Source organism: Mobula birostris, chromosome 25 (assembly GCF_030028105.1).
Source record: "Mobula birostris isolate sMobBir1 chromosome 25, sMobBir1.hap1, whole genome shotgun sequence".
Taxonomy (NCBI): Eukaryota; Metazoa; Chordata; class Chondrichthyes; order Myliobatiformes; family Myliobatidae; genus Mobula; species Mobula birostris.
In genome coordinates this window covers 16,689,911-16,717,230 of record NC_092394.1, presented here as the reverse complement: position 1 = coordinate 16,717,230, position 27,320 = coordinate 16,689,911, and the positions used below count along the sequence as shown (strand labels likewise).

The following is a 27,320-nucleotide window of genomic DNA, read 5'->3' as shown; positions in this document are numbered from 1 at the left end:
CTGGTCACAACCCACTAAAGCATATTAATTATATACAATTTTGCAATGTGATCACTTGCACACTATATAGAAAATATTAAATATTATAACATATACAGTACTGTGCAAAATCCTTAGGCACATATATCTAGGGTGCCTAAGACAGAGTACTGTAGTCATAGTCATACTTTATTGATTCCAGGGGGAAATTGGTTTTCGTTACAGTTGCACCATAAATAATAAATAGTAATAGAGCTGTAAATAGTTAAGTAGTAATATGTAAATTATGCCAGTAAATGTAGTAATTTTATGTATTGCACTGTACAGCCGTCACAAGAAAGAACAAATTTAATGACACATGGGAATGATGATAAACCTGATATTGATATGGGTCCTATTGTGGAGAGTGGGAAGTGGGAAGCGGGAAAGGGAGGGGGAGTCATGGTTGGGAAAAGGGGAAGGGAGAGGGGAGAGAATGGTTTGGAATCAAATGTTCTTGTCTGGTGTCCCAGCACCCAGCCAATCCCCACTCCTGGCACTTCTTCTCTGCCACCTGTCCCACATGTGCTGAGTATGCCTGCAGAAAAATGAATTTCAGGATTGTATGTGGTGACATATGTGTACTCTGGTAATAAAATTTACTTTGAACTTTGAACCCTCTCATGGCATTCCACCCAGATCATTCCCAACATTCTTTGCTCCCGCCAGACTTACAAACACGCTCTCCGCTGACAAATACAGTACTATGCAAGTCTTAGGCACCCTAGCTATATATAGGTGTCTGAGACTTTTCCACAGTATTGCAAATATTGAACTATAATTTTAACTATATACAAATACAAATATCAGTACTAAAACTCCAAAAATTTGGCATGATTGGAGCTTTGACGGTGCTGAGATACTAGATCTTCTGAACTTTTGGATGTTACAGTAATATCCCAATATATTTCTGATTTATATTTTTTAGATATGATGCAGTAATTTCATAAATTTCACAGTGAACATGACAAGTTCAATAGCAGGAAATGAGGCTGCGGTGAGCTGAAGGAGAGTGCAGCAAACATGATCTTGTATGCTAGGTGCTGAATCATCAGGATTTCCAAATAGTTGGATTGCGGAATATCAGAATTTAACCATAGTTTGGAAAAAAGTACTGATGAATTTAGTGAAAAAAGAAGCCTATAATCCCAAGGACCTGACCATTAAGCATCAGAATTTTGAAGGAGGTGATTTTAGAGATACTTCAGAGATAAAGATTAATTTTATTTGTTGAAATACATAGTGAAATGCACTCTTTGCGTCAATGACCAACAGAATCTGAGGATGTGCTGGGGGCAGCCCACAAGTGTTGCCGTGTTTCCAGCACTAACAAAGCATGCCCACAACTTACTAACCCTAACCGATACATCTTTGGAATGTGAGAGGAAATTGGAGAACTGGAGGAAACTCACACAGTCACCGGGAGAATGTACGGACTGATAGACAGTGGCGGGAATTGAACGTGGGTCACCGGTGCTGTAAGTGTCACGCTAACAGCTACACCGTCTTCAAAATTGTGTATAGATTCTGGAATTGTTCCTGTGAGTTTTAATGTAATAAATCTTCCTACTTAAGAAAGAAGGGGTGAGAAAACTAACTTTTGGGCTGATGTCGGTAGTATGTAAAATGCTGCATTTAATTATTCATTTATTTAGAGATGCAGCACAGAACAGGCCCTTCTGGCCCAACAAACCCTGCCGCCCAGACTAATCACACGACAGCTGAGTTTATTCAGGAGATTTTTTTGGATTTTGATGATAAAGGATATTGCAGGAAGTATGTTGAAGGGGAAAACTAACCTAGACCTTAAGGAGAACAGAAGCAAGTTCGAAAGAGCAAATGGTTCTTTAAACCCTCCCCCCCACCCCCCCCCAGTGTCCTTCATATCCGTCCCTATTCCTTATGTTCTTATACACAAACTCAGGAAATGCTCCAAATGTAAACATTGATATCCATTTTCCAAATCTGGAGAAATAAAACTTTATAGTAACCAAACTGAATAAAATCATAACTTGCAGCATGTTAATAACACTAACTCAAAAGAGATTCTGCAGGTGCTGGAAATCCAGAGCAACACACACACACAAAGCTGGAGGAACTCAGCAGTTCAAGCAGGAACTATGGAAAAGAAACAGTCGATGTTTTGGGCTGAGATGTGTCCTGATGAAGGGTCTTATCCCAAAACGTCGACTGTTTTTGCCTTCCTTGTAGATGCTGCCCGACTTGCTGAGTACCTCATTTTCATATTATTTTGAAGCACTTGTTCAAAAAGTAAAACTCCAACAATCTGCTATCCAACTGCTCGGGAAACTTGACGGTTTATTATTTGTCTACCTGGATGCAGATTCACATATTCTCTTTAATATACCGAATCCCCGATTCCCACACTCTGTTGAAATTTACCATGTTTGCTGCGATGTTTACACCGCTATGTAAACTCTGAGGGAAAAGGTGAATTAGAGAGTATTAATTGGAACAAATTCCACTACCGACACGCGAAGAGCGTTATATTAACGGTGTTACTGAATTGCTACTCATTTTACCTGCACTTGTTATTGAGTAGGCTATTAACATTTAGCGCATTCAAAACCCAATCGCGCAGCTGATCAAGGGGCTGTCGTTATGTCACGTGACCCGACACCGAGCGCCCGTTGACGGTCACGTGCCACGGGGCGGAGTCCTCCTCCGTCCCAGGGTGCGTTTTGCCGATGATGGCGGCCACCATGGAGGAGGAAGAGCTGGAGTTTGTTGATGAGTTGGAAGGAGTCCTGCACCTGACGCCGGAGGTGCAGCAGGCAATCGAACAGGTACGTGGAGGGCAGAGCGAGGGCCTTATGAGGAGGTGTAAGGGGCGTTGAAAACACACCAGAGCTGTTGGGAGGAGGGAGCTATCAGGTGGATTTGTTTATAGCCAAGTGACAGCTGTCAGGAGGACCCGACGGTTTCCTTGGCAATCCCTGCAGGGTGGTGCTAGCAGAACCACCCTGACCCGAAACATTTGGACTACAGAAAGTAGTACAACGATTGAGCTGAAGTGAGAGGGTACAATTGACGAACGCTCACTGGAGTGGAAAGAACGGGAGGCGATTTCTCTGAGACAGAGCGTGTTGTGAGATGGATGTGCAGGGTAGAAGCTGAGGGGTCGTTTCCTCAGGTTGGACAGCCCAGAATTCATGGGTATGCACCACCAGACTCAAGGACACCTTCTGTCCTACTGTTGTAAGACTACTGAATGGTTCCCTAGTAGGAAAAGATGGATTCTTGACTTCATAATCTACTCCTGTCATATTCTTTCACCTTATGTCTGCACGAGTAGACTGTAACACCGTATTCCGCATTATGTTATTGCTTTTCCCTTGTACTACCTCGATGTACTGATGTGATGGAATGATCTGTATGGATGGCATATCAAACAAATTTTTCACTGTACCTCTACGCGTGCCAATAATAACCAAATGTGTTTCAGGAGAACATACTTAGGGTTGAGGTGAAGAGCATTTTCTTCGTTCAGGGAGTTGAGAAATTGTGCTGTGCTCTACCATGGATTGCTGTGGTTGTTTTGCCTTTGAGTATATTCACGACTGGGATTGACTGATTTTTAGACTTCATGTGGATTGGTCATTGGATGGGGTCAGTAATAATCTTATTGAATTGGGGGGATGAGGGACTGCCTGTAATCGCCTCTGTTTTAAAATGTATTTTATTTTAAAAAATCTGTTGAACAAAGAAACCTCAGTCCGCAATTGTCAATTGCCTCCTGCTAAAGAAATGACAAAAGTGCTGAACCCATTTATTAATGAAGCATACTTTCTAAGAATGTGGAAACATCTTTAATTTATTCATGTATCACCCCTGTGATCAGTAGGTAACACACTATTATGTATTAAGGCAAACTGCAGATAAAATAAAACAGACCCAGCAGTAAGTATGTGCATAATTTCTATACACATACAATTTCCATTTTTGAAATAAAAAATGATCAGAATTAATTGAAATAAACAAAACTGATATTTGCCATACAACTATGTTTATTTATCAAAAATGTGAAGTTTCATTGGATTGCATTTCAACAATGACAACTTAACTTTAATTAATTAAAAATGGTAGCAGTTACGAGCAGGGTGCTTGACCATGGGTAGAGCACAGTTGAGCTTGGGTCCTCATCTTTACAAGACTTCCCAGGGTAGTAATTTTCTTCTCTTTAAGTCAAAGAAATGAACTTATTACAATGTTTATACTCTGTACATGAGAGAAAGGATTTTAATGGAACTTTGATCATGTGCTTGGTTCTCAGTTTTTATAGAATGTTGATTTGATTCCGTTCCCATGTATCCAGACCATAAGACATTGAAGCAGAATTAGGCCATTTGGCCCATTGAGTCTGCTCCATCATTCCATCATGGCTGATTTATTATCCCTTTCAACCCCATTATTCTGATTTCTCCCTTTTTATGTCCTTGCTAATCAAAAACCTATCAATCTTTGCTTTAAATATACCCATTATCTGGGCCTCCGCAGCCATTTGTGGTAATAAATTCTACCAATTTACCATCCTGTGGCAAAAGAAATTCCTCCTCATTTCTGTTCAGAAGCAATGTCCTTATATTCTGAGGCTGTGCCCTCTGCTCCTAGATTCCATTACTATAGGAAGCATTCTCTCCATATCCACTCTACCTACACCTTTAAATATTCGATAGGTTACAATAACATTCACCTCATTCTTCTAATCTCCAACAAGTATGGTCCCAGAGCCATCAAACACTCCTGATACATTAACCCTTTCATTTGCAGGATAATTTTCATGTACTTCCTCTGGACTCTTTCCAATCTACCTCCTTTCGCAGATAAGTGCCCAAAACTGCTCACAATACTCCAAGTGCGTTCTGACCAGAGCCTTATAAAACTTCAGCATGACATCCTTGCTTTTATATTCTAGTTCACTTGAAATGAATGCTAACATTGCATTTGCCTTGCTTACCACTGACACAGCCTGCATGTTAATCTTTAGTGAATCCTGCATGAGGACCCCAAGTCCGTTTGCACCTCTGTTTTCTGAATTTTCTCTCTGTTTATGCATCTGTTCGTTTTACCGAAGTGCATGACCATGCACTTCACAACACTATATTCCATCTGCTACTTCTTTATCCTTTCTCCTAATCTGTCTAAGTCCTTCTGCAGACTCCCTGCGTCCTTGACATTACCTGCTCCTCCACATATCTTTGTATCATCCACAAGCTTGGCCACAAAGTCGTCAATTCTGTCATCCAAACGATAATGTACAAAGCAGTGGGCCCAGTACTGACCCCTGCAGAACACTACTAGTCACCGGCAGGCAACCAGGAAAGGCCACCTTTATTCCCACTCTTTGCCTCTTGCCAATCAGCCAGTTTTCTATCGACGATAATGGAAACCAGAAAATCTACAGATGCTGGAAGTCAGAGTAATACACACGAAATACTGGAGGAACTCAGCAGGTCAGGCAGCATCAGTGGAAAAGAGTAAACAGTCAAGATTTCAGGCTGACACCCTTCATCAGGACTGGGAAAAAAAGAGATGGCAAGTAGAGTAAGAAGGTGGGGTGGGGGAAGGTTGAAGAGTAAGATAGGTGACGGGTGAAACCAGGAGGGCGGAAGGGTGAAGTAAAGAGCTGGGTAGTCAATTGGTGACAGAGATAAAGTGCTGGAGAAGGGGAAACCTGATAGGAGAGGATAGGAGGTCATGGAGTAAAGGGAAGAGCGAGGAGCACCAGAGCAGGTGATAGGCAGGTAAGGATATAAGGTGAGAGAGGGAAATGGGAACGGGGAATGGTTAATGGAGGAGGGCAATTACCGGAGGTTGGAGAAATCAATATTCATGCCAAAGGGTTAGAGGCTACCCAGATGGAATATGAGGTGTTGCTCCTCCTAGTTGAGTGTGACCTCATCACAGCAGTAGAGGAGGCCATGGACTGACAGGTTGGAATGGATATAGGAAGTGAAATGGAAATAGGAATTGGAAACGATAGAGTCTTTTAAGAGACTCCTAGGTAGGTACATGGAGCTTCGAAAAATAGAGGGCTATGGGTAAGCCTAAGTAGTTCTAAGGTAAGGACATGTTCGGCACAGCTTTGTGAGCTGAAAGGCCTGTATTGTGCTGTAGGTTTTCTATGATTCTACATGGGTGGCTACCGGGAGATTTTGGTGAGTGGATTGTAGGTGCTCAACGAAGCGGTCTCCCAATCTATGTCAGGTCTCACCGATATACAGGAGGTCACACTGGGAGCACTGGATATAGTAGATGACCCCAACAGACTCATAGGTGAAGTGTCGCCTCACCTGGAAGGACTGTTTGGGCCCTGAATGCTAATCAGGGAAGAGGTGTCAGGGCGGGTGTGGCACTTGTTTTGCTTGCAGGAATAAGTGCCAGGAGGGAGATCAGTAGGGAGGGACAAATGGACAAGGGAGTTGTGTAAGGAGTGGTCCCTGTGGAAAGTGGGGTGTGGCGGGGGGAAGGAAAGATACTCTTGGTGGTGGGGTCCCATTGGAGATAGCGGAAGTTATGGAGAATTATGTGCTGGAGGGGAAGGTTGGTGAGGATAAGAGGAATGCTGTCCCTGGTGAGGTGAGGGTAGATGTGTGTAAAATGGAAGGCATGCTCTATGCTAGTAGCTATGCTTGTACCTTTCCTGTAATTCCATGGGCTCTTGTTCAGCAACCTCAGGTGTGTCACCTTGTCAAAGGCCTTCTGAAAATCAAAATAAACAACATCTACTTACTCTCCTTTGTCTATTCTGCCTGTTATTTTCTTAAAGGATTCCACCAGATTTCCCCGACAAGATTTCCCCTTAAGGAAACCATGCTGACTTTGGCCTATTTTATCATGTACTCCAAACTCGTCCTTAATAATGCACTCCAACATCTTCCCAACCACTGAAGTCAGGCTAACTAGCCTACAATTGCCTTTCTTTTGCTTCTCTCCCTTCCTAAAGAGTGGACATTTGCAAATTTCTATTCCACCAGAACCATTTTAGGACCTAGTGTTTCTTGAAATATTATTACTAATGCTTCCACAATCTCTTCTGCTACCTCTTTCAGAACCCTTTCATGTGACTTATCTATCTTTAGACCTTTCAGTTCCCCAAGTACCTTCTCCTTTGTAATACCAACTACACTCACTTCTGGTGTATTGCTGGTATCATCCATAGTAAAGAATGATGCAAAATACTTATTAAGTTCATCCACCATTTCTTTACCCCCTATCATTACCTTTTTAGCATCATTTTTCAGCGGTCTGATATCCACACTTGTCTCTCTTGTACTCATTATGTACCTGAAAAATCTTTTGGTATTCTCTTTTATATTATTGGCCAGCTTACCTTCATATTTCATTTTTTCTCTCCTGATTGTTTTTTTTTCAGTTGCCTTCTGTTGGTTTTTGAAAGATCCCCATATTCTAGTTTCCCACTAATTTTTGCAATATTATATGCCTTCACTTTTGTATTTGACTTCCCTTGTCAGTTATGTTTGCCTCAGTCTCCCTTTAGAATACTACTACTTCTTTGGGATGTACAGTATCTGCCCTGTGCCTTCCATGTTGCCCCTAGAAACTCCTGCCATTGCTGTTCTGCTGTCATTCCTGCTAGTGTCCCCTTCCAATCAACTTTGACCAGCTCCTCTCTCTTGTTGTGGAAAGCAACATGCAAGACTCAACTGAGTGTCACATAAGTTCAATTGTAACATGTGGAGTCTATTAACAACAAAAGCAAGGAAGCCTTCATAAGATGGGTGTAGCGAAAGAGGGGGTGGCTTGTCACAGTCTATGTCCATGGAATCTGCAGAGTACCAGTCAGAGTTGTGATTTCTATTTACATCTTAATCACACTTTGTCCCTCTCTGGAGATGCTATTTGAGTAATCCTTGCCTGCCTTCATTGTGTGAATCTATACTTCAAATCTGGTCGTGGTTAAAGAGGGACCACATATTTTTGGGGAAATGTAATCTCCAGTGGAAGTAGTCAGAGCTTTCCACAATGTGAGATGTAAAGGATTCTTCATCTAACAGCAGGAAAATTCAGTTCCTTCAAGAGAAGAGTAGAAGCAGCAAAATATAAACAAGAATTAATGTTTGAAGAGATTTTAAATTCTTTAATTCATCTCCATATATAAAACTGCAGACACTCTTCCCCTGGATTGTTTTGCACATTTTGATAGGGTTGCTGATGTGTATTGGTGATACATCATGGATTAAGAGTTTGACAAATCATTTTCTTTAACCCTCACAGGTGTTCCCCAGCCAGGATCCTTTGGACAGGGCTGATTTCAATGCAGTGGAATATATCAATACACTCTTCCCAACTGAACAGGTGTGTTTGGATATTTATGACATGCTTTTTGTCTCCATATGTTCTTTCATAATAATGCAAAATGTATTGGATGTATTGTGGTCTGGCTTTCTGTAATGCTCCCTGTCATTGAGCTATTGTGCATTTCAGTTACATGGCATTCTTTTAGCTTTTGCATAAGAATACAGAACAAAAATGTGTTGTGCCACTCCAAAATGTCGAGCAGCCCTCGATGATAGTTGTGATAAGGATTAAAAATGTAGGTTAGTTTGTTATTTATTTTTCATTGGTGTGTATGGTATCATTGCTGCCTTTGCAATCATAACAGTCAAGCTAACTTGCTTTATATGAAGTGTTTCTAAACGTTTCTGAGGAATGCAATGCATTGACTTTGTGCAATAAGCTTACTTTGATGAAAATTTGAATTGCTGACATCTCAACAAGGAAAAATGCTCTCTTCCACTTTGGTTGTATCTTTAACCCCAGAAATGGAACAAAGGAATTGTAAATAGGGGAACTATAATCAATCTTTCTTGCAAGAGTGTGGAAATTAATTAAGCAAAATATTTGTGCTATCCTTTTCACTCAAAACACTGCTGTGATGAGAGGGCGTACGGGAGTGAGATATGCCAACTAGTGGAGTGGTGGCGCAGCAACAACCTGACACTCAAAGTCACTAACGCGAAAGAGCTGATTGTGGACTTCAGGAAGGGTAAGATGAAGGAACACATACCAATCCTCACAGAGGGATCAGAAGTGGAGAGAGTGAGCAGTTTCAAGTTCCTGTGTGTCAAGATCTCTGAGGACCTAATCTGGTCCCAACATGTTGATTCAGTGACTATACTTCATTAGGAGTTTGAAGAGATTTGGTATCTCAACAAAAATACTCAAAAACTTCTATAGATGTACCGTGGAGAGCATTCTGACAGGGTGCATCACTGTCTGGTATGGAGGGGCTACTGCACAGGACCGAAAGAAGCTGCAGAGGGTCGTGAATTTAGTCAGCTCCATCTTGGGTACTAGCCTACAAAGTACCCAGGATATCTTCAAGGAGCGTTATCTCAGAAAGCCAGCGTCCATTATTAAGCACCTCCAGCACCCAGGGCATGCCCTTTTCTCACTGTTACCATCAGGTAGGAGGTACAGAAGCCTGAAGGCACACACTCAGCGATTCAGGAACAGCTTCTTCCCCTCTGCCATCCAATTCTGAAATGGACATTGAACCCATGCACTCTACCTCACTTTTTTAATATATATTATTTCTGTTTTGCATGATCTGTGCAAATACATATACTGTAATTGATTTACTTATTTTTATTTTCTTTCTATATTATGTATTGCATTGAACTGTTGCTGCTAGGTTAACAAATTTTACAACACATTCTGATTGTAAATATCAGAAATTTGCACAGGAAGGTGTTTTGCCAAATTGTTAATGGTAAATACTCAGCGGGGGTTGGGGACGGTATTGTAGTAGTTAGTACTGCTACTACTACATTGACTCAGGCCTAGGGGGCCGGTGTCGGGCATGATGACGGACTCTCCACTTCTCCCTCTCCCTCATCAGTGTGTTTAGTTCATCTACATTAGCCGCGCCGCTGTCTTCTAGGAGCGTGTTGACCATAGCCTTGGGAGGGTGCCCAGGGTTCATCTTCCCATGCTTAGGCTCCCATATGATGATTAGGCTGGCAGGTAGCTTGGGGTGGCGTAGCGAGTGCCCCACTAGTTGCTGTCTTCTCGCCTCAATTTTAGTGGAGAGCATCGGTAGGTTGTTATAGAGCTCAATGTTCGTCATGTGCTGTTGCTAACTCACGTCAAGAGCCATCCGGAACATTCGTGTATAGCAACCATCTAGAGACTTTCGCATCGTCTTGGTGAGTGTCCACGTCTCGCATCCGTACATGAGAATGGACTCTATGACTGCTGTGAAAATCCTCTTTTTAAGCCCTCTGGTCAGGTTCAACTTCCAGATTTCCTTCATGTCGTTCATAGCCATCCACACCAGCACCTTCTGTACCTTTATGTCCTTCTCCAAACTCATTATTCTTGACGCGAGGTACTTGTAGTCAAACACTTTCTTAATGGTATCATTCTCTACGGTCTTGAGAGTACCTTCGTCGCAGTTAACCGTCATGTACTCTGTCTTTTTAGTGCTTAGGTGAAGTCCAACTTTATTGCACTCAATTTCCACTTTTGTCAGTGCAATATTTTTTTTAAATTTCAAAATATACTTTATTCAAAAATAAATATATACAATAAACCATTCAATAACTTTTCATCCTTTACATACGTTTCCATTATAGTCAGTACATATCCGTATTTATAGCCACCCACGTGGCACTCCAGTAGTTCAGCTTACCAAATCATTGTTGAGTGCAATATACTACTGAGAGTTCAATTCTTGCTGCTGTCTGTTAGGAGCTTGTATGTTCTCCACGTGACCACATTCCAATGATATACCTTTAGGGTTAGGGTTAATGAGTGGTGGGCATGCTATTCTGGCGCCAGAAATGCCACCACACTTGTGGGCTGCCCCTAGCACAATCCTTTGACTGTGTTGGTTGTTACACATTTTGATGTACGTGTGACAATAAAGCTAATATTCAAACTTTAGAACACATTTCCTTATTGGCTGACTGCTCCAGGAATGTTATTAAAATGCGTTATGGTACAGCTGCATTTAAAAGAGATGTTACCATGACTTTTGGTTCTGTACAGCAGTAGCATACTTTCCAGGAATCAAGCTCTGATTGGCATTTGGGCACACCTGCATAAAAAGGGGTTTTCTCACTTCTATAAATGAGCTAGCAACAAAGAAGTCCTTTCTTTCTTTTGGACAGCAAGGTTTGGCAAAATTAGGAAGATGAATCTTTTTGCCTGTAGCCGATGGAAGAGAATCTATCCGTATCATATGAAGGACCATAGAGCAGCACTGTCATGAAGGTGAATCTACAAGCAATCTTCAGCCTTTCTTCCACCTCCATTTTAGTTAGGGAAGTCACTTCGTATATAGAAAAACTATCTAGACAAGAGAAAGGATAATTCCACTGTGTTTTAAAATAAGTAGGATGTAGTATTGAATAAACTGACCAGATTCTTATAAATTTTTTTTGAAGGTTTCTTTCAGTCTTGGGTGATGTCTACCATCAATTAAATCTTGCAGAAATTAATCCCTTTCAGAATGACAATTGTGTAATCTCTAAATTTATTGCAAAATCCTTTTTTTAAAAAAAAAAAAAAAATTTTTCAGCTCATGACCAGAATTAATTTTAAATCCTGAATTGCCCCCAGGAAGGTCATAGTGAGCTGTTTTCTATGATTGCTGAAGCTCTTTTGGTGAAAATATTCTTAGTGTTGTTGAGGAAGGAGTTCCAGGATTTAGATCCTATGACTGGTGACACATTTCCCAGTCTGGATGATGTGTAACTTTGAGGAGATGTGAGTAAATTTAGGTGGTGCTGTTGGCGTAGTCAGAGTGGTGAACTTTGTAAAAAGTATACACAACAGTCATTACGCACTGATGGTGGAAGGTATCAATGGTTAGGATTGTTGAGGCAAGTTGTTTAGTCCAGATTATGGTCATGAGCTTGACTTGTAAATGGTGAAAGGCTTTGGAGGTTGCAGGAAATGAGTTACTCCTGCAGGATACACAGCCTCTGACCTGCACTTGTAGCCGTAGTATTTATGTAGTCGTGCTGAAGAGTCTCAGCCTGAAAGTCGACTGTACTGTTTTCCATAGATGCTGCCTGGCCTGCGTTCCCTCAGTATTTTGTGTGTGTTGCTTGGATTTGCAGCATCTGCAGATTTTCTCTTGTTTGTATTTATGTAGCTGGTCCATTTGAATTTCTGATCTATTGCAACCCCCTAGATATTGGTGGCTAGGGTCTTGGTGATGGTAGTACCATCAAATGTCAAGGATTAGTGGTTAGACACTATCCTGTTGGAGGTGTCAACACTTCAGTGGCATAAAAATTAATGTCATCTTAAAAATTTCTTTCCACAACAGTTAATGTGACAATGATTCCAGTTAACCCCTACCCCATCTATCTATTAGATTAGATTATGAGGACACGCAGTCCTCTTTTATTGTTGTTTAGTAATGCATGCATTAAGAAATGATACAATGTTCCTCCAGAATGGTATCACAGAAACACAAGACAAACCGACTGAAAAACTGACAAAAACCACGTAATTATAACATATAGTTACAACAGTGCAAAGCAATACCGTAATTTGATGAAGAACGGACCATGGGCACTGTAAAAAAAAAAAAGTCTCAACGTCTCTCGAAAGTCCCATCATCTCACGCAGACAGTAGAAGGAAGGAAAAAAAACTCTTCCTGCCGTGAACCTCCAGTGCCGCAAACTTGCCGATGCAGCACGCTGGAAGCACCCGACCACAGTCTGACTCTGAGTCCGTCTGAAAACTTCGAGCCTCTGACCAGCCCTCTGACACCGAGCACAATCTCTGCCGAGCGCTTCGACCCCGGCCCCGGCAATAGGCAAAGCCGAAGATTTGGGGTCTTCCCCTCCGGAGATTCTCGATTGCACAGTAGCAGCGGCAGCGAAACAGGCATTAATCCCCATTACTGCACTGTAAACACTTAAACCACCTTTTATAAAGCTGTTTACATTGTAAATAAATGCTGGTATTTATGCACATTTTATTCCATATCTGTATGTTACTTTTATATAATTCTTTATGATTTTTTTGTTGCATATCACACTCTGATCAACACACCACTGGAAATCCCTAATCCATGTAAATATATACGGTGAATAAAGTTGACCCTTGATGTTACTTGCCACTTATCAGCACCTGTGTGTGAAAACTTGTGACATGGTTGCTGTATCTACAGTTGCAAGAAAAAGTTTGTGAATCCTTTGCAATTACCTGGTTTGCTGTATTAATTACTCATAAAATATGTTCTGTCTGCATCTAAGTCATCTTCATCTTCATATAAGATGATGAGAGGCATTGATTGTGTGGATAGTCAGAGGCTTTCTCCCAGGGCTGAAATGGCTAACATGAGAGGGCACAGTTTTAAGGTGCTTGGAAGTAGGTACAGGGGAGATGTCAGGGGTAAGTTTTTTACGCAGAGAGTGGTGAGTGTGTGGAATGGGCTGCCGGTGGCGGTGGTGGAGGCGGGTACAATAGGGTCTTTTAAAAGACTCCTGGACAGATACATGGAGCTTAGAAAAATAGAGGGCTATGGGTAACCCGAGGTAATTTCTAAAGAAAGTACATGTTCAGCATAGCATTGAGGGCCAAAGGGCCTGTATTGTGTTGTAGGTGTTCTATGTTTCTAAGTCACAATAATAGACAAACACAATCTGCCCAAACTAATAACACACAAACAATTGTACTTTTCATATCTTTATTGAACACTTTGTTTAATCGTTCACATTCCAGACTGGAAAAAGTATGTGAACCCTTGTATTTAATAACTGGTAGAACCTCTTTTAGCAGCAGTAGTCTCCACCAGACTTTTCTTGCAGCTGCTGATCAGACAGGCACAATGGTGAGGATGAATTTTAGACCATACCTCCACACAAAACTGTTTCAATTCATCAAGGTATTTTACAGGAGAATGTCAGGGTAGCAGCCTGTCATCTGAAGCTTAATAGAAGTTGAATGATACAAGACAATGATCCAAATCACACGAACAAATCAACCACAGAATGTTTTAAAAAGAAAAAAGTGTTTTGGAATGGTCAAATTAGCGTTCAGACTTTAACCTAATTGAGATGCTGTGACATGACCTGAAGAGAGCTGCCAAAATAATATCTTTTCCTCCAACAATACCGAATAAGGCAGTCAAAGGGTTAGGCTTAAAATTTACTTTGAAAAGTACAGAGAAAGTTTGGAATACTTCCTTCCAGTATTTTTCAAGACTTGGGCATGTCCAAAACATATGAATTAGTGAAGCTTCTCCATTGTTACATCTATCACAATAGGGAGATATATCCGAATAAAAACGAGATAGCTTATCTTTAGTCATGTGGGCCCGATGGACCACTTTAAATTGTAGGAGGGAATGGCGGGCACATAACGATGAAGTGTTAACCAATTAAAAAATTCCATTCCAAGTTTCCTCAGAAATTAATGTCTGTAAATCTTGTTCCCAGGGATTCTTAATTTTGTCTAAAGGAGCATTTCTCATTCCCGGCAATGTGGCATAAATATTGAATATTGAACCATTATGAAAAGGTTTCAAATTAGAAATTACATCTAATAAGTTCTTAACGGGACTTTTAGGAAATGTATATAATTGAGATCACAGAAAGTCTCTAATTTGTAGATATCGAAAAAGGTGGGTTCGCACTAATCCTAACCTCACCATCTAAACCTGTAGATGGGCGGGGGGGGGGATGTTTACCTTGCTGAGGCCCGGTGACAACTGTCAGACACCTCATCTTTCTTACCCTTCAAACAGGACCCCACTAAGGAGCATCAGGCCATTGTCTCCAACCTTATTAGCTCTGGGGTCTCCCATCCACTGCCAACAACCTCATAGTTCTCTCACCCCGCACCTCCCGTTTTTTACCTCCTGCCCAAGATCCACAGACCTCTCCGCCCAGGTAGATCCATTGTTTCTGCTTTTTCCTGCCCCACTCAACATGTATCTGCATACCTTGACTCAGTTTTATCCCCCAGGTTCAGTCCCTTCCTATATATATCTGTGAAACTTTACATGCTCTTGATCTTTTCAATGATTTCGCATTCCCTGGCCCCGATCATCATATTTTCACTATTGAAGTCCAATCCCCCACCAGGAAGGCTTCTTTCAGGACAGCAGACCCAACCAGTTCCCCTCCACCACCACTCTCCTCCATCCGGCGGAAGTTGTCCTCACTCTTAATAATTTCTCCTTTGGCCGGTTCTACTTCCTTCAAACAAAAGGTATAGCCAGAGGCACTTGCATAGGTCCCAGCTATGCTTGCCTGTTTGTCGACTATATGGAACAGTCTATGTTCCAAGCCTATAATGGTATCACTCCCCAATTTTTCTTGCGCTACGTCATTGACCGTAGTGGTGCTGCTTCCTGCACCCATGTGGAGTTTGTTGACTTCATCAACTTTGCCTTCAACTACCACCTGCCCTCATGTATACCTGGTCCATTTCTGGCACCTCACTCCCCTTTCACGATCTCTCTGTCTCTATCTCTGGAGACAATGTATCTACTGATGTTTACTATAAACCTGCTGACTCTCACAGTTACCTGGACTATACCTCTTTCTGCCCTGTTACTTGTAAAAACACCATACCCTTCTCTGAATTCCTCTGTCTCCACCACATCTGCTCTCAGGATGAGGCTTTTCATTCCAGAACTAAGGAGGTGTCCTCCTCCTTCAAAGAAAGGGGCTTCCCTTTCTCCACCATCAACGCTGCCCTCAAGCATGTCTCTTCTATTTCATGCACATCTGCCCTCACCCCATCTTCCTGCCACCCCACCTGGGATAGAGTTCCTCTTGTCCTCGCCTACCACCCCACCAACCTCCGCATCCTCATATTCCATCTGGGTAGCCTTCAACCTGATGGCATTAATATCGATTTCTTGAACTTCCAGTAATGCCCTCCGACCCTCACCATTCCAATTTCCCTCTCTCACTTTATCTCCTTACATGCCTATTACTTTCCTCTGATGCTCCTCCCGCTGGTTTTCTCTTCCATGGCCTTCTGTCCTCTCCTATCAGACTCCCCCTTCTTCAGCCCTGTATCTCTTTCACCAATCAACTTCCCAGCTCTTTGCTTCACTCCTCCCAGTTTCACCTGTCACCTTGTGGTTCTTCCTCCCCTCCCCCCACCTTCTTACTCTGACTCCTCATTTCTTCCCCCGTCCCAATGAAGGGTCTCAGCCCAAAACGTAGACTATACTCTTTTCCATAGCTGCTGCCTGGCCTGCTGAGTTCCTCCAGCATATTATGTGTCTTGCTTGGATATCCAGCATCTGCAGATTTTCTCTTGTTTCTTTTGCTGTTACCCTTGGATTAATTTTCACCTCCTTCAGCATTGCACGTAGTGCTCTTGGTATGATCTTTGCAGAACACCCACTCCTAGGGAGAGTAGCAACAGTACTGAATTACCTCCACTTCAAGAGAATTTCTCTTACTGTGGACTGATGAACACTCGGGTCTTTAGAAATGCTTTTGTAGCCTTTTCCAGCTTCATGCATCTCTACAACTCTTCTAAGGTCCCCTGAAAGTTGTTTTGATCAATGCATGGTGTACGTTAACAGATTTTTTTTTGAGAAGAACAGGCTCTGTCAGTAACCTGACTTTGTGTCTTTTTTTAATATAGGACGGGGCACCTTTACAACCCACACCTCCAATCTCACGTCATTGATGGGAGCATCTAACTACAAATAGCTTTTTGTAGAAGGCATTTCCCCAGAGGTTCAAGTACTTTTTTTTTGAACCTAGACTGATTGTTTAAATGGTGTACTCCAGGGGTCCCCAAAGTTTTTTGCATTGCGGACCGGTTTCATATTGACAATATTCTTGCAGACCGGCTGACCCCGGGGGGGGGGGGGAGGGGGGGGGGTGGCGTGGTAGGATTGCCAACGGACAAGAGTAGCAGTCAAATACGATGTTTACCCCGAGAAAGACTACAATGACCATGAAGCCTTGCGCGGGCACCAGTGCGCATGCATGGATGTGCGGATTTACAAATAGTTTTTGACGATTCTGATCGGGGTGGGGGGGGGGTGTTAATCACGACTGGATTATAGGTGATAAGTGGCTAATACACTCAGTTTCGTTTCTAAAAGGGATTATCTGACGAATTTAATATTAAACTCACAGCGCATATTTTCCTCGCATGAATACAGTGATCAGAAAATTATCAGGGGAGGACAGGGGAGCTTGAAGTAAGTGTTGAACGAACTTCCAGTAGAAGTGGCAGAAGCAGGTTCGATATTATCATTTAATGAAAAATTGAATAGGTATATGGACAGGAAAGGAATGGAGGGTTATGAGCTGAGTGCAGGTCGGCAGGACTAGGTGAGAGTAGCGTTCGGCACGGACTAGAAGGGCCGAGATGGCCTGTTTCCGTGCTGTAATTGTTATATGGTTATATAAGTAAGTCAACAGCATCATAACATTTTAAGTAACGTTTGGATATTAAACACACAGCACGTATTTTCCCCGTATGAACATATAAAATCATTGCAACACACCAATATCGCTGAATCAGTGGGAGCCCTGGGCTTGTTTCCCTGCAACAAGACGGTCCCATCGAGGGGTGATGGGAGACAGCGATACTCGAACGGGGTTCCTTATGTCCAGTCTATTCCGCAATTTAGTTTTTGTTGCATTCATTGCAGAAAACTCCGCTTCACAGAGATATGTTGGAAATGGAAGCAACGTTTTCAGTGCTTTTGTGGCTATCTCAGGATATTTAGCCTTGACTTTGATCCAGAATGCCAGCAGAGATGTTATGTCAAACATACTTTTCAGCCCGCCGTTATTTGCAAGCTCGAGGAGTTGATCTCCTTCCCGCGCCGACATGGATGACGCACGGGTAATGACCTCGCGTGCGTTCAAGCTCAACGGTGGGTGACAGGGAATGAGGAAAGGTGCAGCTCACTCATATCGCCAAATCATATCGTTTCCTCGCGGCCCGGTAGCACATGCTTTGCGGCCCGGTGGTTGGGGACCGCTGGTGTACAAGAAGTACAATTGTTTGTGTGTTGTTGGTTTAGGCAAATTGTGTTTGTCTGTTATTGTGACTTAGATGAAGATCAGATCACATTTTATGAGTGATTAATGCAGAAAAGTGGGTAATTGCAAAGGGTTCACAAACTTTTTCTTGTAACAGTATATAACTAAAGGCATCTGTTAGTCTTGCGAGACCATGGATCTGCGCCTGGAAAGTCTTCACTCTCCAGGGCGCAGGCCTGGCCAAGGTTGTATGGAAGACCAGCACTTGCCCATGCTGCAAGTCTCCCCTCTCCACGACACCAATGTTGTCCAAGGGAAGGACATTAGGACCCATACAGCTTGGCACTTGTGTCGTCACAGAGCAATGTGTGATTAAGTTCCCTCGGCTGGCGCTCGAACTCACGACCTTCAGGTAGCTAGCCCAATGCCTTAACCACTTGGCCACGTGCTCACGTAACAGTATATGAGGGAACTAATTCAAATATTGGTCATACTGATTGAAACCGTGATTTCTAAGTAGTACAGTTAGTGGAATATTTCAGCTTGTAGCTATAACTTCAGTTTGAAAAGACTTGGCTTTTTACACCATTACTGTGGTGGACAGAAAATTGGGTGCCAGAACCATACTAGGTCAGAAGGCAAATGAAGTTGACACTGTCTCCTCCAGTATGTTTCATGGAGTCAAAGAGTAACAGCATGGATACAGGCCCTTTGGTACAACCAAACCATGCTGACCAAGGTGCCCACCCAGCTGGTCCCAGTTTCCTGCATTTGGCCCGTATCCCTTCAAGCTCTGCCCCTCCATGTACCATTCCAATTGCTTCTTAAATGATACTATTTGCTAATGAGTGTGTGTGTGTGTGTGTGTTTATATGTAGTAAAAGTATACTTATGCATAGTATTTATAAGAAACTAGAACCTAAAGCTAAAGAATCTGACAAATTTGTGTATCTTTCATGTTGTGTCATTATCATTTAACTAAGCAGAGGTTACTTATAGTATATCCTAGAAATTGTCTGTTTTAGTCTGAATATTGGAACATAGTTGAAATACATTTTAACGATACAAAATGCCTGAAGAACTCAGCAGATCAGGCAGCATCTATGGAGGGGTAAAAAGAGTTAATGTTTCAGGCCAAGACCCTTAATCAGGATGCGTGAGTTTATGAAATACCTTTTTTAAAAAGTTTCAGTCCAACATTGTGGGCCAGTGAGTCTGTACTATGCTGTAATGTTCTATGGTCAATTATTCTTCCAAGTTAATGTCTAACAGATATTAAATAAATTAGACTGTTCTTGAATGAGCTAATTTAATTCTAACCACTAGGAGTCACTGCTTCACTCAATATTGCCTTTCACAGACGACTTTCTCAATATCCTTTCTCTCTTCCCCCTAGTCTTTAGCCAACATTGATGAAGTTGTAAACAAGATAAGACTAAAGATAAGGTGAGTGAATTCAGCTTTTAATTCCTGTTACTTGCAATATGTTTCCACGGCAACAAAGCAAGTAGTGTCTCATTTAAGTACACACATATGTGAAAATTGCCCTTCAACTCAATTCCTGTGATCAAAGTTCAAAGTAAATTTATTATCGAAGTACATTTCTGTCACCACATACAACCCTGAGATTTGTTCTAATACAGGAAACACAATAGAATCATTGAAAGACCATATCTTAATAGTTTGAACAAACAATCAATGTGCAAAAGACAACATATCGTGCAAATACAGAAAAAAAATGATTAAATAAGCAATAAATATTGTGAACATGAGATGAATTAACCCCTTGAAAGTTGTGTGAACTGATCAAAGTTCAAAATAAATTTGTTATCAAAGTGCGTGTATGTCTCATTGAAATGCAACTGCTGTAAGGACAATTTGCATTGTAGCAACTCTCCAAGGTTACTTCAATAGCAGTTCTCTGCTATCCAGTCTGTTTCTCCAATCAAGGTGAAGGGGGACAGAGTTGGAGTACGATCCCTTCTAGTCTCCATTATGACTTGGATAGGTATCGTATTCCTTCATTTTTGCGAGAAATCTACATGAAACGCTGTTGTAAGAAGCAGTCTCGGTCATCAGAGATCCCTGCCACCCAGGGGATCTCTGCTGCCATCGGGTAGAAGATACAAGAGCCTCAGGACTCATACCACCAGGGTCACAAACAGTTATATCCCTCAATGATCAGGCTTTTGAATAAAAGGGGGTAACAACACTCACTTGCACCATCATTCAGATGTTTCCCACAACTAGTGATCTCATGTTCTCATTTTTTTTATTGCTATGTATTTATGTTTGCATTTGCACAGTTTGTTGTTTTCTGTACTCTGGTTGATCTGTCATTGATCCTGTCATAGTTTCTCTTCTGTAGATTTGCTGAGTATGTCCACAGATAAAAGAATCTCAGAGTTATGTCTTGACGTATATGTACTATGATAATAAAATTTACTTTGTACAGTGTTTTGCAAAACCTCATTGTTGTGGCCACTCTGTCACCACTAGGATTGGAACACTTCAGAGCTGTTGGTTTGTCCATTTCAACTTTTAATTATAGACATGCCCTTTACTAATTATTATTTTTCTCAGCTAATCAGTGCCCCAGTTTTAGCATTTACAGCTCATTTCTGCATTTCTCTGATTTCATTTCTCTTGTTTTTTTCCATAACTTTTTCCAACTCTTTGGCTTTTTGAGTTGGATCATAAGACACAGGAGCAAAATTAGGCCATTTGACCCAGTGAGTCCACTCCACCATTCCACTGTGATCATTTATTTCCCCTCTCAACCCCACTCTTCTGCCTTCTCCCTGTAACCTTTGACATCCTCACTAATCAAGAAGCTGTTGTCCTCCACTTTAAATATACCCAATGATTTGGCCTTTACGACTGTCTGTGACAATGAGTTCCACAGATTGACTACCCTTCTGATTTTATTTTTGTGTATGCCTTAACTGAAGGATTACAAGCACATAATGATTAAACTATTTTTTAAATTTAAAAATATACTCACTTTGGGATCTTGATGTCATGTCAATATTTGTAATAATTGACCATCTCAAGTCTCTGGAGAAGTTGGAGATTGGCAATAATTTAGTGCTTTATGAAATCTGCCAAACCAATCTACACACAAAGTATCTTACTTTAAGGTATTTTAAGTGTAGATTGGTTTGAGTGACTCTGAACATGGTGAGTCAGAATGCTGAACCGCTGCAGTCCTTTGGAGGTGACTCGTCAAATGTCTAGACTAGGGGGAACCACAATTACTTTGAGTTAAACAACGGGAAGACTGAAGCTACCAAATTGGACTGAGCAGCATTTCCATTGCTCAATTAGTTGTTATGGGCTGAAGCAGACTTGGTAGCTTGATCAACGCACAAAATCTTTTTTTTGTTCAAGCAAAACACCATTTTGTATGTTGCTCCATATTCTAGAATCTGCAGTTTCTTGTGTTGGTAGCATCATGTCTTATTTGATCTTCAGTTGAGTTTTTGACATTGGCATTTCTTTTTTGATAGAGATTGTACGATTATAGAGATAAGATACTATGACTTGAAAGCATTCTGTTATTTGAATGATGCATTGCAGCTCCAGGAGCAGCCCAGTAGAGCGCATCATTTTCATAGTAATTGTAAAGTGGGCTTTTTGTTAGCACAGATGGCTGCAGTGTTCTCAGCTGCATTCTGTGGTCTATTGCTGTTTACAGAAAATTGTAAATGTGCTAAAGCTGCCCTATGAATAGGCCACTGTCTGCATTTCTTGGATTAATTTTGCAGTAGGTTCATTTACGCAGCTGCAATTTATAGTTGTTTAAATAGATGTTCATGGAATCTACATCACAATCTTTAAGGTACTTTGTGTGTAGAGTGGTTTGAGAGACTTCATAAAGCACTAAATAAATCAAGTCTTTAATGAAAAATATTCAGGATACAGCTTAGATGTCAGATTTAAAATGAAGTATTAATGTATATGAAACTTACCAAATTGGAGGTAAGAGTTGGGCAGAGTTGGGCAGAAAAGTGGCAGATGGAGTTCAGTCTGGATAAGTGTGAGGTGGTGCATTCTGGAAGGACAAACCAGAAGGCTGAGTATAGTCATAGTCAAAGTCATACTTTATTGATCCCGAGGGAAACCGGGTTTCGTTACAGTTGCACCAACCAAGAATAGAGTATAAATAGAGCAATGTACGGTTAGTAGTAGGTTACCTAAGAGTGTGGATGAATAGAGGGACCTTGGGGTTCAAATCCATACATCCCTCAAGGTTGCTGCACAGTTAAGAAGGCCTATGGGATGCTAGGCTTCATTAATAGGGGATTGAGTTCAAGAGTAGAGAGGTCATGTTGCAATTCTACAAATCTCTGGTGAGACCACACTTAGAGTATTGTGTTCAGTTCTGGTCACACTGCCGGCTGGCTATTTGATGTGGTCAGTGGTAAACTAGAAGCATTTGTGTGATACTGGCAGGAAAGGTCAGGAAGAAGTATCATTTTACTTTAAGTCATGTAGTTACAAAAGTCAAAATTTAAACTCAAGTACAATATTTATGAAAAGGATAATGCCTGGTGACCATTAAAGGAGTTTGTGGAATTATTACAGAAAGTTTATGCAATTTTCACAGTTGCATCTAATGTGAATTTAAGCCTTTCTGCAGAAAGTAAATTGATTATCAAAGTACACTTTATACTACCTTGAGATTAATTATTACAGGCTGCAGATTGCAGGGATAGCAGTTCAGAAGATAGATAAGATGTTCCTATATGAAGCATGCTTAAACATTGTCTACTTATTTTTGAGAAATTTACAGCATGAAATGGTGTGTATTATAAATAAAAAAACTAAAGTTTTTAATATTTTCAGCATGTAGTGAAGCAAATTGTGTTTGCTTAAAAAAAAATTCTGGCTATCAAATGAACTGCTTAAAAGTGTGATGCTGTAACCTGAAGTTATCAAGAGGGAATTAACTTGGTGGAGAAATCTGAGAGTTTGTGTGCTTTTAATTAATCACTTCAAAGAGGTCAAAGTGAGTCTAAGATCACGAATGGTTTGCAGAGTGTACAGTGTTCTGGTCACTTGACTTTATCAGAGAAGATTTGTAAGGCATTGACAAGAGGTAATGAATTAGTGCATACTGGAATTCCATTTCTGCTGGAGACTTGTGACATTTATCCATCAGTCAGAATTGCTTGTGTTAGCATTGCCTCTGTTCAGAGGTGGCGACAGGTTTACTTTCCATTTTATAAAGTGCCTGTGCATTGTCTCTTTAAAGCAGTAGCTATATAATTCCTTCAGTTTTAGAACACAGTAAACGTAATGACATCTGTGCTGTGACTGGCTTCCCACCCCAAGGAAGGATCCCTACCCTTCCATCGGAAGGCATTTTGACACACAAAAATGAGACAGAAAGTACAAGCACCACATTCCTTTGCGTGAGGATAGATGCTGCCCTTGAGTGTTTACAATGTGGGGCCCAAGTATTCAAACTGCATTAAAAAGCTATGTGTTGTTGAAATGAAGCATTTGCTTTAGGTACTTGCTATTCCCTCCCGGCCACCTGGCCATGAGTGTTCTGCTGCCATCTCCTGTAACTGGAAAGCAGATGTTTTAAATGAGAGATAACTCTCCTCACAATTACAGTAGTTGATTAGTATTTGTCTGAGAAACACCATTCTTACAGAAGAAATCTTGATTAGTAAATAAACCTCAAAAAGCATGGTAGTTTATGCAGAAATATCCACCCAGATATTTTAGAGTGACATGGGCTTATTTGAGAGTCACTCCAATGTTTCTATGAATTTTTGGAAGTCCCATTTGTACTATTTACATTAGATGGTTTTATATATAATGCATAACGGTGTGATTTATTTGTAAGGTTACCTTTTTAAGTCAGTAGATAGTTCTGGATTCTTGTCATATCAGAAACACCTACGAAGTTTGTGGGTTTTAGTGTTTTTATGCAGTCTACATCTTATATTTGCTTCAGTTTAGTCGTTTTTATGACTAAAACTTAGGTCGTGGTGAAAAGCAAAGAAGTTAATGAACTACAAGAAGACACAGGCCAGTAGAATGAGCAGACAAGTAACAAATGAAATTTTAGAGAGAGAAGTGTGAACCTGGATGCTTCAGCAGAAAGAATGAGAATATAGACTGGCACAATTCGAAAGAGTGTGCAGGAATAGTGGTTCCTGGGTGTTTGTATGTGTGTTCATTTTCGAAAGTGACAGGCATGTTGAAACAGTAGTGAATAAAATGAATAGAATCCATGGACTCCTAATTAAAGGCATGGAGGACAAGACCAGGGAAGGTATGTTGGACCTGTATAAAACAGTGAAGTATAGCAACCAGTGTTGGTTACCTAATGTTTTAAGAACTATGTAGAGGTCATAGCAATGGTACAGAAAGGATTAACTAAAATTGTGTCAGTGATGATAGATTTCAGCTCTAAGCTTAGACTGAGACACTGGTGGGGGAAGGGGAAACAGTGGCTTGTTCTCCTTGAGGGAGAGAAGATACAGAGAACGTTTGATGGAGCTGTAGAAGACCATATCTTGAATAGATAGAGCAAATGTGCTGGTTCGCATTAGCGGATGGTTTACTGAGTGGAGTCACATGTAAAATTTTGTCCAAAAGATGCAAGAGGGATTAAGGCATAACATTATTTTATAGAGAGAGAACACATGAACTTAAGAAATAGAAGCAGAAGTAGGTCATACAGCCCTTTGAGAACCTGTTCTATTATTCATCAAGATCATAGGTGATCTTTCAGTGCCATTTTCTACATTAGCCCCATATCCCTGTATTCTCTAAATGCTCAGAAATCTATCAATCTGTTTTTGAATGGAGGCAGCTACTAATCTTCCACAGCCATCTGGGTAAAATAAAAATTCCCAAGGTATCCACCCTATAAGTAAAGATACTGTATTTCTCAATCTCTCCCTACCCTGTATTGTCAAACTGTACACGGGGTCATATGATCTTCAGTCAGGGTTAACATTTTCCCTACATCAAGTCTGTCACCCCTTTAAGAATTATGTAAATTTTGTTGAGCGCTTGTCTCATCCTTATAATTCGTAAAGAATACTATTCCATTTTACTTGTGAAGCATTGCCATAGAAAAGCAGCATTCATCATCAAAGATCCTCACCGCCCAGGCCGTGCTCTTTTCTCGCTGCTGCCATCAGGCAGAAAGTACAAGACCCTCAGGACTCGCATCACCAGATTCAAGAACAGTTACCACCCCTTAACCGTCAAGATCTTGAACAAAAGTGGATAACTAAACTCGTTCTGTTTCTGGTGTGCCCCCGACCAATGGTCTTTATCCCGTTATTTCATGTTACTTCATATGCATTATTTATTGCTATTTATTTGCATTTGCACACTTTGTTGCTCATTGATCCTGTTTACAGTTACTGTTCTATAGATTTGCTAAGTATGCCGACAGGAAAAAGAATCTCGGTTATATGTGGTGACATGTATACACTCTGATAATAAATTTTACTTTGAACGCTGAACTTCAAACTTTGTTCTCTCCTCACACAGCAAACTCGCCATCCTTGAAACCAATGTAATGAGTCTTTCTCCATGGGAAGTAGATCCTTTCTTGGGTCAAGAGAGTATTTATGATTTTGAAGCACATTGCTTGTCGGGGCTATGAAAAGAGAACCATCAAGTGCCTTAATTGTATAGCTCTGAGAAAGGTGTATGAGAATGGGATTGCTCTACTAAAGCCAACATGGACTTGACAGGTCGAATGGCTACTACCTTTGATGAAATGATATTATGATATAGTTAAACAGAGGGGTAGTTCTTTTCTAACAAGTCCTAATTTCATCTAATTTTACTCCTCCATCTATTTATTGCCGTTTTCCAAGTATTTACTCAAGTCTTTTGGAAAGGTTGCTTTCAGGCAATATTTTCCAGATCATAACTACCAAGGATTAATTCCTGGTGAAGTTTTCCAGGCTCTTTGTTGCATGTGCTTATTACAGTAAAACTGTTGTGCTCACAATGCCAATGTTTTCATTCAATATGCAGCCATCGGATAGTCAGCTGTTGCTCGGAAAATGTGTTAAGAGTTTTATTGCAAGACTAACAAAGCTTCCAGTGAAGAGTAGCAAAACATCGCCCATTTCTGGCTGCACTGCATTTAAGAGACATTAGTTTCTTCTGCCCGCTTCCTCTAATTACAAACATGGAAGAAGAACTATTTGTTTTTTAAAATTGTGCCCAACTTCTAACCCAGTGCAGTGGAAAAATGCAACTAGTGGGAAGGATGAACGGTTTCAAGTTCCTGGATGATCTTCAACATCTCTGAAGACCTGAGACCCAATATGTTGATGAAATTACAAAGAAAGGATGCCAGCAGCTATATTTCATTCAGAGTTGGAGGAGATTTGGAATGTCACCAAAGACCCTAGCAAATTTCTGCAGATGTAGGGTGGAGAGCACTCTAATTGGCTGCATCACTGTCTGGTATGGAAGTGCTGATGCCCAGGATCGGACAAAGCTGCAGAGGGTTGTAAATGCAGCCAGGTCCATCTTGGGCATGAGCCACCTCAACATCGAGGACATCTTCAAAAGGTGGTGCCTCAAAAAAGCGGTATACATCAATGTGGCCCATCACCACTCGGGAATGACTTCTCCTTATTACTGTACACACATACTCATTATGAATAACTTCTTCCCATCTGCCATCAGATTTCTAAATGGACCATAAACCCATGAAAACTACCTCGCTGTTTTGCTATCTTTTCATACTACTTTTCTATTTTTAAAAAATGTTTCTTATTGTAACTTACCATTTTGTATTGGACTGTACTGCTGTGGCAAAACAACAAATGTAACGACATGTCAGTGATAATAAGCCTGATTCTGATTTGGTTATGTTCCAGGTAAAGATCCACTCCCCAGTTTGAAAACCCTAGGTTTATGGTACTAGTTACCCAAGTTCTGAATTGTTTCTGCCATGTAACCTGGCTGGGAGTGTACAGGTGCAGCTGTTTAAAATAGAAAACAGGCTTTTCTGAAATTAATGAAATAAAAGTGGCCTCAGAATGGGCTTTTCATTGACTAATTAATCAATAGTACTGCACTTCCTGTTGGTCAACTACTTAAAAGCGAGGGCTCAGAGAGCAGACTTCAGTGAAATAATGATACAACTGGCTGTCTGCCTAGGAAAGCAAATCCTTCCACGGAGTAATGAATTAAATAAAATTGGTCTCTGGCTGACCAGTAACCCAAAACGTGGGAAGGGATTACTGAGAGACATGATCACACAGAACAATTTGAAAAGTTTCTTGTTGACAGTGGGGGGAAAACATACAAAAAAAGCC

The 27,320-nt window shown here is 41.0% G+C and overlaps 1 protein-coding gene across 3 annotated transcripts in view; it reads left to right on the top strand.

The window, feature by feature from the left end:
- Positions 1 to 2,690: 2,690 nt before the first annotated feature.
- Positions 2,691 to 27,320, top strand: part of vps53 (VPS53 subunit of GARP complex) — a 271,204-nt gene continuing 246,574 nt past the window's right edge. For all 3 annotated transcript variants that reach the window (XM_072243137.1, XM_072243138.1, XM_072243139.1), the window contains exons 1-3: positions 2,691 to 2,825; positions 8,278 to 8,358; positions 19,397 to 19,446. In XM_072243137.1, the coding sequence (XP_072099238.1) occupies positions 2,727 to 2,825; positions 8,278 to 8,358; positions 19,397 to 19,446 (230 nt within the window). In that variant the 5' untranslated portion in view covers positions 2,691 to 2,726. The remainder of the gene's footprint in view (positions 2,826 to 8,277; positions 8,359 to 19,396; positions 19,447 to 27,320) is intronic.